Source organism: Carassius auratus, chromosome 25 (genome assembly GCF_003368295.1).
Source record: "Carassius auratus strain Wakin chromosome 25, ASM336829v1, whole genome shotgun sequence".
Lineage (NCBI taxonomy): Eukaryota > Metazoa > Chordata > Actinopteri > Cypriniformes > Cyprinidae > Carassius > Carassius auratus.
The window spans coordinates 15172794-15186134 of NC_039267.1; the positions used below are offsets into that span (position 1 = coordinate 15172794).

Genomic DNA, 13341 nt, shown 5'->3' on the forward strand with positions numbered 1-13341 from the left:
ATGACTGCCTTCGGTGTTAACCTCCATTGACCATGGGAATAAATCCATGCATTGTTTAGAGAGCCATTGTGGTCTGTCAGATGTTGTTTCTCTAAAACAAAAGGGTGAACTCACAGTAAATAAGTCTCATTTGTAAGTCTGCTTTGAATCAGCAATGATCAATAGCCTAGTTTTGAATCAACCAGGGTGAGGTGAAACTAAAACAAGATTGAAGGGATTTTAAACTCTGGAGGCAAATAGTTTACATTAGCAGAGGTCCTCACAATTGAGAGCAGTTTACAAGTGGTTTCATTTTCTGATTAGACATATGTGTCATGGGAATGTTTTAGGTGATAAAGTCGGCATGAAATAAAAATTCATCCTAAACGCATGTTTTTGATCTTATTGTGAACAATTCATCAATTCTTAATCAAAATGACTTCATCTTCTGGTGACAGATTCTCCAATCATTGTTTCCACTTAAACTCCACCCCTTTCTTACAATCAACTACAAGTTTACAGAACTTCAGAATCTGCCTCCTTCTAATCACCCGCTGCGCTGAAACAAGACTCCACCCTACATTTTTCTTTGTCAGTAATCTGTTTCCCTCAGATGTGGAAGCTTGTTTCTGCCATAGATAAAAAATGGTAATTAATTGATAATTTATTTTTTTAATTATGAATTGTTTAAACACACAATTGAGAGAAAAAATGCTTGTGAAAAAATTGTGAGCTAAAATGTTGTAATTACTTTCTTTGTCTTTTACTCCTTGGTGGATCAAAATTGAGATGCAAACTCAGAATTCATAGGGGAAAAAAGTCAAACTGCATTATGTCAACAATTCTGATATAATTGTGAGAAGTAAACAGAATTAGGTCACTAGAAATTTTTTTGAGTTTTTATCTCACAATTCTGCATTTTTGTCTTCAGAAATGCTAGTTTGATTAATAGCAATTCTGAGCAAGAAAAAAAACATGTCGTAATACAGGAGAAAAGCTACTTCCATTTCATTGCGACTTTAAACTGCATGTAGATTTGAAAAAAAAGAAAAGAAAAATAGAGAGTAGCAATTCAACAAGTGATTTAGCAACTGTATTTCACACTTTTCACACAACAATTGTCCATTTTTGGCGAGTCTGGGTTATCTTTCAATTTCAATTTTGTTTTCCTCCACATGGAGCAACAGTACAAGAAAAAAGGTTTCTTAACTTTTTAAGTGCTATTTTTTACTTCAGCAACACTGAACTTTTATTTTGTAGATAATTAAAATCAGTAATATTCTAGTTTTTTATCAAACCAAGCATTTTGGCATTGTCAAATGCTCATTTTATATCTAGCCAACAAAGCCTTTTATTTTGTACATACAGTAATAGTTAGATGTCAGAATGCTACAAATCACCAACCTAATAATAAGTAAAGAGTAATAATAAGGTTCACGTTGTGACATATTGTGACCGTTGTATTTGTGACACTGCTCCAGTTCTGACATTTCATCCCATCAAGTTCCTAGCATGGTTTGGATGGGTTGCTACAGGCTGGCGAAATTGTTTCTGTCCTGAGGTGACCCACATGATGTTATTTTCAGTCTAAACATATTTAGCTCTTACCCATGGAGCTCATTCTACTTGGCAGTAGAATTTCTTGCTCATTGGCAGTTTCTTCGTCCTAATAACTGAGGACCTTTTTGTCACTGCAGTAGATAAAAAGAGTGTAGAATTTACCCAATATTGTAATGCCCTTTTTTGATAGTCACCATCCAATTTTTACTAATTATTTGCACTAAATTTTCAAAGGAAAATACTTTTGCAAACTATGGAATGGTGCTTATGCAATGTCATTTAATCCTATCATAAGCCTTGAGTCTTGAGTAACTCCACATTCTCCTATGAATTTCCTCTGATATGAAATACTACTTTAATCTGTTTTAAGGAAAGAACTTTGATCTTAAAGAGCTCAAAGTTTCACTTGACTGTTGAATGAAAGTGTCACCTTGGGTAGTTTTAAGAGCATGACATAAGCAAAATGTCACACGGATCTGACAAGCATCTGAATTCTGCCCTTTCAATCTTGGCAACAACATTCATGCTTTGAAAGAACTATCCCCTAAATGCATTTCAAGATGCAAGGTGACTTCACCAAATAACATTTCATAAACCTATCTAAACATGCCAAAATGAGATCCAGCAATAATACAAACTTGTGATATGAGATGACCACTGAAAACAAAGATATTCTAAACAAAAAAACCTGACCCGTCTTTCTTCTGTAAGACACAAAAGGAAATAATTTACTGAATATCAGGGCGGGTGATTTTAATACAATGGAAGACCATTGTGACTCATTTTAGCATTTAATAAAGCACCCAAGAGTGTAAGCAAACGTTTCCACAAAGCTAGCCATATAATTTCCAAGGTAAATTTACCATGAGTCACAATTTTCCAAGTAAAGTTAACCATGAACTTATATTGAATTCATCCAACCAGATATTCATTCAATTATCTTTTTTTGTGTTCTGCAAAAGAAAGAATGTCAGACTGTAAATAATGACAGGATTTTTGACTTGCTTTAATGACAGTACAAAATTCATCTGTAAAAAAAGTTTTCTTGGAATGGAAGAAAAGTTAATCTATTTACAATTTTTAAAAAAAAGAAGAAAAAAAAGATATCACCCAAAAACGTATGCTGTTGCATTTTTATTAAAAACCAATGTAATGTTCACTGTGAATGGCTAATTATTAGTTATTTGCTTATAAGGTTCTGTCTATTTAAGACACTGTCACTTCTTTCCTTTCCTTTGGAATCCTGAGTAGAAATGTCCACACAGATCCATTCCTGGGAAAACCCTTCATCTGCTTGCAAGGTTTCCACATGTTACCTGAGATGGCGTACTCCAGAGTCATGGTGCGGTTCAGTGTGAACACAGAGTCCCCTGTCACTACAGCAGTGAACAGTGCCCCTTTGCTGTTCCCATAGTGCCCAGCCATTGACGTCCACTGTCCAGTGGTGATGTTGTAGCAGTCCATCAAACAGCGCAGGAAATCGTCTTGGGGTCCATTGCGTATGATGTAGAGGTTGTCCCTGTGGGCCACCATGCAGTGTCCGTAGCTCTGCTGCTTCAGAAGTGTACTCACCAGAACCCACACATCATGGTTTGGGATGTATTCGTAGATTTCGTTAGTCTCCATTGGCTTCCATAGACACACAAAAATTCGGCTCATAGCTTTGGTGCATGCGACCCCAGCGACCGGTCGAGGTAAAGGTGCTGCAAAGCTCCACTGCTTTGTGGGAACATTATATTTCTCAACCGAGGACATGGTGGTTCTTCCAGACTCTCCTCCAATAGCGTAGAGGCAACCTTCTATCCCAATTAGGGTGAAGTTGTACCGTGGCTGTCTGGGACCTGGCAGCAAACTCCAGGTGTTGGTGACAACATCATAGCAAAAGCTAGCATCGACAGGTATCTTTTCAACACCGTGCACACCTCCAACAACGTAGAGTCGGTTGTCCAAAACAGTCAAACCAGCCAGAGAGGTGCTGGCTTCCATTGGCAAGGCAGTGAGGACCTTCCAATCTTCGTCATCCTCATCAAGGTAACATACTGTCCTTGTGGCGGCAAGAGGAAGCTCATCCACAGAGCATGTGGAGTGTGAACCCACTGCCACAAATGCACTAGGAGCCAGAGACTCCACATGTTTAATCAGCTCCTGAGGAAGTTTGTTCAAGTCCTCTTTCATGTCACGATACATATTGCGGATGAACTGTGCCGAACTCTCACAGAGCTCCAATAAGCCATAGGTGGCCGAGGCTTGGTACATGAGCAGGCAGTTGTCGGAGTTGAGAAGATCCTGAAGATGCCTTGCAAGAGGTTCAGCCTGGAAGAAAGCAGCACATTCAATGGCTTCCAAAATGTCCTCGCCATTCAGAATAGGTCTCTCACCATTGGCCACAGCCAGCATGATTATGAACCCTTGGGCTTTGAGGTTCCTCACGTGAATCTCTTCTTGATGGCACTCTACCATCCCCGATCTGTAAAGTGCCCTGAAGTATTCACATTCTCTTAGCAGTAGAGACTTGTTTGTTTCAAAGACACTGTCTCCAACTCTTACCTTGACAGTATCCATGTCTAGCAGCCTGCTTGATCATTGGTCCTGTGCTGTTTGTTTATCGATACTCAGTTGTTTAAAACACAAGATATTCAGTTTTAACGGTGAGCAATTGTCTAAAAAATCTCCAAAAAACTCTAACCTTACCCTGGCATTTACACTGAAATGTCCCTCGCTTGTCAGTTAACAAAACTGTCCTCCCTCCAGCTGGCACATGATGTGCCGGGCTCCGGTTTTGTTACTAAGATAGCACTGCCTATAGATAGCAGCAGTGTCTCATGACAGACATTACAGAAATGAGCAGTGGCTTGAGCGAGGAATAACATACGTATTCATGACACTTTTAAGGTCAATGATATGACTTACACTACATCTGTGATTAATTGTGCTGATTGGTTGTTTTGTTCTTGCTGGCGGCAGTGTGATTGTATCCAACAATTCAGTTAACTCAAGCTGCTAGATTCTATGAGTTTTTATATTGACTGATTTTAGAAGTGCTTGCTAAGACTAGAATGATACCTCAAACTGTGTTGCTTGCAATTGGATATTTTAAGGTATAGTTCACCCTAAAATAAATTTGCTGTTATTTTACTAATCCTCAGGCCATCCAAGATGTAGGAGACTTTTTTCTTCGGTAAAAAAGAACAGGATTTTTCACTGAAACTGTGGTCCTTGGTGATTCTTAAAATGCAAGTCAACGGCTGCCTGTTTTTAAGAATTTAAAAAAGCGTATAAAGGAACACAAAACTGTAGCTCCTTACAAATTATTGAGGTCTTATGAAGTGAAACGATCTGTCTGTGCAAGAAACTGAACATTATTTACAACTGTTATTTGCAACCATCCTTTTCAAAACATAGGATGGACATCAAAAGAAATGTAAATCTCAACATAAATCTCACTGATTTATGCTGAAGGTTAAAGTCAGTGGTGTGCCATATCAAGGGAATATAATGACATAAGTGTACATCCACACATTTTATACAAATTTTGGTAAAGTGTATAAAAATGCTGGATGTAAACAACAAGATGCACATAAAATTCCAAAATGCACAAACACTTTTTAAAGTGGACTAAGAAAAGATGAAAAGAAAACACAGTTCGTTGAGGGCTGAATGAGTTTGAAACTGTATTATCAAGCAAGTGGTTTCAATTTGCAGCTGGTTTCAACATAGATAGCTCGCCATTTAAATAAAACCACATCTGAGCCATATACAGAGTCCAAGGAAACAATTCCCATGGCTTGTGTTGACATGCCCCAAGGAAGAGAGGGTTGGATTGAGCAGCAGCTCATTATTAATTAAAGAGTCATGCACTGAAATGAGTAGCTGTGAACAGAGCTATTTTTGACAAGGTAAAAAGGGTGTTGTTTTACATGACAATTGAGGAATTTTAAACAAAGTATGTTACAGATATTTCATGAAGACCATGAAGAATCAAAACAACTTGTGGGAAATAGACATTCAATACCCCCTTTCAATTCAGCCATGTAAACTTAACAAATTTACCAAATAAATTCCTTGATGCACATCAAAGGAGTCATGTGACTTGACTTTGCCTCAGCAAGCTTTGTGACTGAAGCATTTACTCTACTACGATTGGCTACTACTGTACGGAGCCCGAGACAGTCAGCACAATTTAAGTAAATTGCAAACACTATTTAGTAATTCGTTAACTCATTTAAGAACATTCGTAAATATAGGAGTAAATTCTGAGTAATTTGCCTGTAAAAAGGACCTTCCCCAAACTGTCCTCCGGATTCACAAATGCTTCGTACTAGTCACATTTGATAATTAAACGTGTATGTTAATGTATTCCAGCCGTTAGCTCATTCACACTTAGCATTATCCCCACCGATGAATTACAGCTACATAAATTGCGTGTCCAGGAATGCAGTGGAATATTCCGGTCTACTTTCTCAGGTTTGGCTCCAGTATATTGCATAAATGCTAAAAATATTAATAGGCCATATGCCTAACAATAAATATTCAATAACGTGTCCACCAAAGCATTTTTAGCCAGCTGCAAAAATGTCTTGCCCTTTTCTAAAAATGGCCATCTGGTGGCACTTGAAAATGCTTTGGTGGCAGCGTTTTTTTTCCAGAGACGCTTTGGTTGCTGTGATTTGGAATATCCACAGCAGTAAATGATTATTAGTATCTCATTTTGACGAATATTTCTGAATATAATATGCAGTGACCAGCAATATTAACTTCTCTTTTGTTGTTCAGCTGTTGTACAAAAAGGATGATTGGTCGGTGTAGTATTTGTCCCGCCCCTCCTCCATTGATTGGACAGCTGGGTAAAAAATGACCATGATAAATGCTGTTTTACCCAAAGCTATATATATATATATATATATATATATATATATATATATATATATATATATATATATATATATATATATATATATATATAATATATATATAAATAAATATATATATAAAACAACCTTGTAAAATATTATGGCAGTGCATCAAAATTCATCGTCATCAGTTTGCCAAAAAGAACACAGATTGTTTTACACATGTCAAGGAGCAGTGTGTAAATTTACAAATTTGTTGCCTCGTTTAAAGCACATTGTGTATATGATCTATTAATTAAACATCTCTGCGTAATTTTTCTATTTGTCTTTAAAGATTTTAATTTTGTTTACTTTGCTATCGTGAGTCCATCTTGAAGACTTCATCAGAGCGGTTCAACATTAATGTTTTGTTGAGGTTTAGCTCTCTATCACAGTAGATCAGACACAGCAGAATACATCCCAACATGGGTCCACTCTCTGCTTTAATAAAAGGCAATTAACCCTCCTGCAGTGCAAGTTATGAGGTAATTGCAGGTCAGTGTTCATGCTGCGAGGCTTTCATATCTCTGTGAGAGATCAACCTGGGTTACCCAGAGATTCATTATCTACACACACCTAGACATGGGGGCTCGATGGGGTGCCCTCGTGGCGTTACTATGGAAACCATACCGTCTGACTCTACCTTGTCTGTCTTGAGCATCAAAAATTCAACCCAAGTCGGCCTAAACGCTTATAGCACTAATAGTGTCTGCGTGACTGTTGAACTTTGACACACACACACACGGGACACTGAGTATAACCACACTCACGTGTCCTAGTCCTTCACAGCTGCTTGTAATGTGAATTTGCACTTTAAATGGCCACACGTGATGAGGACAGTGGAGAGGCTTGAACTACGTGACCCTTTTTACTCATTCAACTATTGGTGATGAAAATGATTTATAGGATGAACAAGATAGGCTGCAAAAGACACGATTAGAATCAGAGTCTAAAATTAACAACACATGCTTTAACTAATGTGAGCTAAATGTATAACAAATTAGTGAAACAAAGGGCACAGATTGATTTCTAACCATAACAAGTCAAAAGGTCAGCATGTGATTATGTTCCCCATGCTGAGTCATGGTGAGCCATGTGCTGGACCATGTGATCTCTTTGTTTTGATCATGTGATGGCAAATCCAGTGGGAGCAGGGGCTAGGTAACAGGTTTGGGGCAGGAATGTGTTCACTGTTGTAACCTCATTGTGTAAGTTGGCTATTATGAAAACCTGCAGTGAGTGTACCGGAAAGATCCAGAAAATTCTAATTCAGTTGTTTATTCCCCGTTTCTATCAGTGGAGTCACATGTACAAGATTTAAAGCGGTATTTCATGAAAAATATGAACATTTTGTAATCATTTTCTCACTCATTCCAAATGAGTGATGTCATGTCTCATGTCATTCCAAATCTGTATGATTTATACTTCTGTTGGATACAAAAGAAGATATTTTGAAGAATGTGCTGCTTGCACTTACCCATGCATCTTTGAAAAGCCATTATATTCAGAAATAAAGTTATATAGGTTTGGAACAACAAGTTGATTTATAAGTTTCATTTTTGAGTGCTTTAAGTGTTGGATACAGGCTACTATTTTTAGAGCGGTGCTACTATCTAATATTAGGTTTTATCTTTCTCTTTCACTTACAGCTTGTTTTATCTAATAAATAAGAAAGCGTGCAAGGCAACCTAAATAAAGTGAGCTTGAAATATCTTCTTTGTGTGGGTTACAATAGCTGAGTAAGGCATTTCAATAAATCCTATAATTTTATCTAAGAGCAGAGGAAGTGAATGGAAGAGTAGGAGTGAACTGAGAGAAGTGCGTCTGACTTTTTCAGCGGAAGAGAAAGGGTGAAAATTTTCAATCATGCATGTTGTGCAACCGGCTTGATGTTATAAAAGCACACTGACTGAAGTCCAAAAAACTAAGATCAAAAAGCAACCAAAAACTCACCTCTATCAAAAACGAATCAATCACAATTAGAAACCACATCTACTACGGCGTAAAACAAAAGAGCGTACACATCCAAAGAAAGCACAAGCTTAGAATGCTTTAAAGAAAGTGTGTGGGAGGATATAAAGATAGAAGGTGAAACGCTCTATCAAAAGGAAAAATTGTGTGTTGTTGTTCTCTACCAAAACACATGCTGGGACCTCTGCAGGAACCAAACCACATCAAACCGTTGTGTCAGTTTGATTCCCAGCTGCATAAAGGAGTTCGTGACTTCTACAGCCCACTACAAAGAGGGTAGATTGAATGCTCTGCCAACGGTAGAGAAGATGTGTACATTTAGTCCACGATAGCAAGACCTACAAAGCACATTTGGCAGGGCATTTGAAACATGACAGAGTGTGTTTCTGGCGTTCCATTTGAGTAACACTACCACCTGTTTCTTTCGGCAAGTGACCTCTCAATGAATGTTAAGCTGCCCAAATACTCAGATCTAGTGTTTCTGAGCTCCCCCAAAGTCAATACAGTAGTCAACAGCCTCTTTACATTAGGTCTCTATGGCTAAACATTGTTTATGCAAGGTTCTTCTAAAGGTTTTCTGTCTGTTCCTTATTCTAATTTTGCTCATTTGTGAAATTACACCACTTAAATGCTCAAGAGTTAATCATTCTAGCTTTTTAATTAACAAAACAAAGCCATAATCATGGACCCTTGATGACTGTGCTAATTTCTCTATTGATTAGCAGAGGAACTAAACAGTGGGTCGCTTTTTAATTGCCATCTGCTTGACTGGCGTTTTGGAGTCACTAGCAGATGACAGTGGGAGATGCCCCCGGGGTCTTCATAATAGTGGCCAAAAATCTATGCCCGCCTCCCTCCCACCAGCAAAGAACAGTTTCTATAAATAAATCACGCAGACAAAATGGAGATTTAAAAAAAAAAGAAATAAGTTACTTACTAAATAAACAAACATTTCCATTATTTCGTCAGAACTTACCTTTAAATCAGACCCCTGAAATTTGAATAAATAAATAAAAATGTAAGTATATTGGCAGAACTTGCATGCTTAAATTCTAAAAGTTTTTTTTTTATAGTTTAAAATTTAAGAATGAATGAATGAAAAAATAAATAAATGAATGAATTGATACTAATTCAGGTATATTGCCAGAATTTACATGTGTAATTATAAAATTAGATTTTTTAATAAGTTTAAATAAATTAATGAATAAAATATAAAGTACTTTGCGAGAAATCCTATGCTTACATTAGTGGTTAGAGAGTTTGACTCCTAATCCTGGGGTTGTGGGTTTGAATCTCGGGCCGGCAATACCATGACTTAGGTGTCCTTGAGCAAGGCACAAAACCCTCAATTGCTCCCCGGGCACCGCAGCATCAATGGCTGCCCACTGCTCCGGGTGTGTGTTCACAGTGTGTGTGTGTGTGTGTGTGTTCACTGCTCTGTGTGTGTGCACTTTGGATGGGTTAAATGCAGAGCACGAATTCTGAGTATGGGTGACCATACTTGGCTGAATGTCACGTCACGTCGCTTTTATATTGCATGGACTTGCATGCATAATTACAACATTTTATTTATTTTTTCAAACTTTAATAAAATTTAATATATTGCCATTATATTACATATATTGCCAGAACCTTTTCATATCCAAAATAAATAAATACAATCTTAGTTATAATGCATTTTTACATTTAAAATAAATAAATACATACATAAATAAATACAGTCAAACAATTGGTGCAAGATTTATTTAGAATTTACAGGCAAATGTAACAATAATTACAAAAAAAAAAAAATGGCAAGCAACACACAAAGTATAAAATTCTGAAATAAAACGAGTTTTGTATTTTGTATGTAGTAAAATACTTTAATAACTTTAACATACTTTAATAACAAGCTCTTAAAATCTTACATACAATTTGTACATACAATTTAAAGGTATTTTGACAGAATATGAATGTTTAAATTTTTAAAAATGGTTTGGTACACAAATGTTCATTTACATATTTTAGTTTAGTTGATTGACTTGATAAATAATAAAAAATGTTTATATATATTTTTAAAGGGGTCATATGTTATTTAAATTTGTACTTTCTCTTTGGAGTGTTACAAGCTCTTGGTGCATAAAGAAGATCTGTAAATTTGCAAAGACTAAAGTCTCAAATCTAAACAGATATTCTTTATCAAAGTTCATGCCCTCCATGCCCTTCCTAAAACCCCTCGTTTAAACACGTCCCCACTTGTCTACGTCACAATGTGGGAAGATTTGCATAACACCGCCCAAATGTTCACCGAAGAAAAGGCATAACTTTTATTCTCACTGTTGCCAACTCCATGTCGTGAAGACGCTGTGTGTTTCATTGTGAAAGTGAAGCTACTTTGTTTGGGCTTCCAAAGGGGACACAACTAGAAACCAGTGGTAAAGTTGTATTTACAACACTGTTGTATTTAAATCAGATATTCAGATGTTTTCAGCACATTTTATGGAGGATGAGGACTGTTTCCTGTGAGAATTGCCTACAATATCGGTGTCTGTTTCTATAAAGTGGGGCAGCTACAACTTTGAAAGGACGGTCTGGTGCTTCTGACAGTCTGTACATTTACATATTTGCATATTTCAAGAATTTTCCACTGATGTGGAGGTATGTCGAAATCTGTCAGGCAGTGTAAATGTCTTGGGACGGTAATAAAACTCCTCTTTGTTTACACATCAACACTACTAGTGTCAATAAAATTGATTCCCTACAAGTCAGGCTGACAACAGTTGTTAATTGTACCACTCTGGGGGATGCAAATACACAATTCATTCATCTTTAAAGAGATTCATTCCCAATGGCATGCATTAAAAAAACAACAGCGTGTCCCAAAACACACATTCTCATATATTGTTATACTACCTCTTTTGTTTACTCTCTGTGGCCATGTTATGTGAATTATAAGACGCTGTGTGTTTCGTTGTAAAAGCGAAGCTACTTTGTTTGGCCTTCCAAAAGAAGACACAAATAGTAATCTGTTGTGTTCCACCCAAATATTAAGATGTGTGCAGTACATTTTATGGAGGATGGGGACTGTTTCCTGTGAGAATAACAATATCGGTGTCTGTGTCTATAAAGTGGGGCAGTCACAACTTGCAAGGACAGTCTGGCGCTTCTGACTCACAGTCTGTAAGTACAAAGTACATTTACATATTTAAAAGAATTTGCCATTGATGAGTCAAACGCGAGTTTTGAGCAGTGTAGAGTGGCATTTGTTGTTTCTCCGATCACAAATGCAGACATGGTTTAATGTTTACATGGCGCGATACGCAATGCAACGCAATGCACAAAAACACAGTATAAGTTGTTATGATCAGTAATTATGTCCCCACTGGATGCAACAAATGACTCGTTTATAATTGTTGTGTGTCCCAACACAGCATCACAGTATGGTAAGGCAGCGTTCACCAATCCCAGTCCTCTTATCATGTACAACATTTGTTCTATTCGTCCGTAAGTGCCCTGCGAAGTGGACGTCACCGGATATTCTGCCATGATTCCAGTTTGAAATGAGTGTATATATTCCATTAAAAGTGCATTAAGATGTGCAAGACGTGAATTTATAATTGTATTTATTTACCAAGGTATATGAATGTCACACTCGTCTGTCTGTGAAGACAAGGCAGGCAGCAGCGCATGCCAAATCCATGAAAGAATGTTGGGAAGTGAAGTAAACTTCTACAGATTTCCCCTGCATGAACATGGTGCAGGGATCATATCAATCGGAACAAAGTTCATGCACGTATCTATCTCTAAACAAGCTGTTTATATGAATCAGGTCTGTTAACTAAAAGAGACATGCAAAATATGCGGAGCAGGTGGGTGTGAGGACTGGGATTGGGAACCGCTGAGGTAAAGGGCGTAACATTTCTGTCACACGCTTCAGGCATTCAGCCAATAACAAGGCACTGGACAGCTGGCCAATCAGAGCACACCTCGCTTTTCAGAACGATGGGGCTTGTAAAAATGGGTTTCAGAAAGACTGGGCATAGAGTAATGATAATAATGTACAGCATGTGGAAAATAATGTTTTTTTTAAACTGCATAAACACATTGCATTACAGCAAATACACAAAATAATGTTATTTTTAGCAATGCCATATGACCCCTTTTTAAAAATCTACTACAAGTATCCATACGTGTAAACTCTCTCATGTTTAAAAGCACCCAAAGGATGGTTCGGTTACTTTATCATTTTTATAAATATTTTATCGACTTTACTATTATTTTACAATCTGTAATAATTACAAATGTGGAGGTGTGTCGAAATCTGTCAGGCAGTGTAAATGTCTTGGGAAAGTAATAAAACTCCTCTTTGTTTACACATCAACACTACTAGTGGCAATAGAATTGATTCCCTACAAGTCAGGCTGACAACAGTTGTTAATTGTACCACTCTGGGGGATGCAAATACACAATTCATTCATCTTTAAAGAGATTCATTCCCAATGGCATGCATTAAAAAAACAACAGCGCGCCCCAATACACACATTCTCATATATTGTTATACTACCTCTTTTGTTTACTTTCTGTGGCCATGTTATGTGCATTATAAATATTGAGCTGTCACTCTGGTGTAATGTTTGAGGGGTGGGCTGAGGATGGGGGGTAGAAGCACTCTAGATGTTACTGTCAAATTGACTGACATTTAAATTAAGGGTTAAAATAAAAGAATCAGTGACTTTTAGAGCATTTAATGTCAGATGTCAGATGCTTCAGACCATTGAGCATCAGTGTGCGAATTTTCATTGGCTGGCTTAAGCCAAGTAAACTGAGGAAAGAGTTCATTAAAAAACCATTCAGGATTCATTAAATGATGAAAGAGTCTCTATATTATGATGTCACGCAAAAAGAAAGCTGTGTTTGTTGTAAGATAAGACAATTATTCTCTTTGAAAAAACAGGAGACAATA

General features: G+C 37.1%; 1 protein-coding gene across 1 annotated transcript; it reads right to left on the reverse strand.

The window, feature by feature from the left end:
* Positions 1-2666: 2666 nt before the first annotated feature.
* On the reverse strand, positions 2667-4302 carry kbtbd13b (kelch repeat and BTB domain containing 13b). Its single transcript, XM_026203468.1, has one exon. It carries the CDS (start codon positions 4099-4101, stop codon positions 2746-2748), a length of 1356 nt encoding a protein of 451 aa, XP_026059253.1. The 5' UTR covers positions 4102-4302; the 3' UTR covers positions 2667-2745.
* Positions 4303-13341: the final 9039 nt, after the last annotated feature.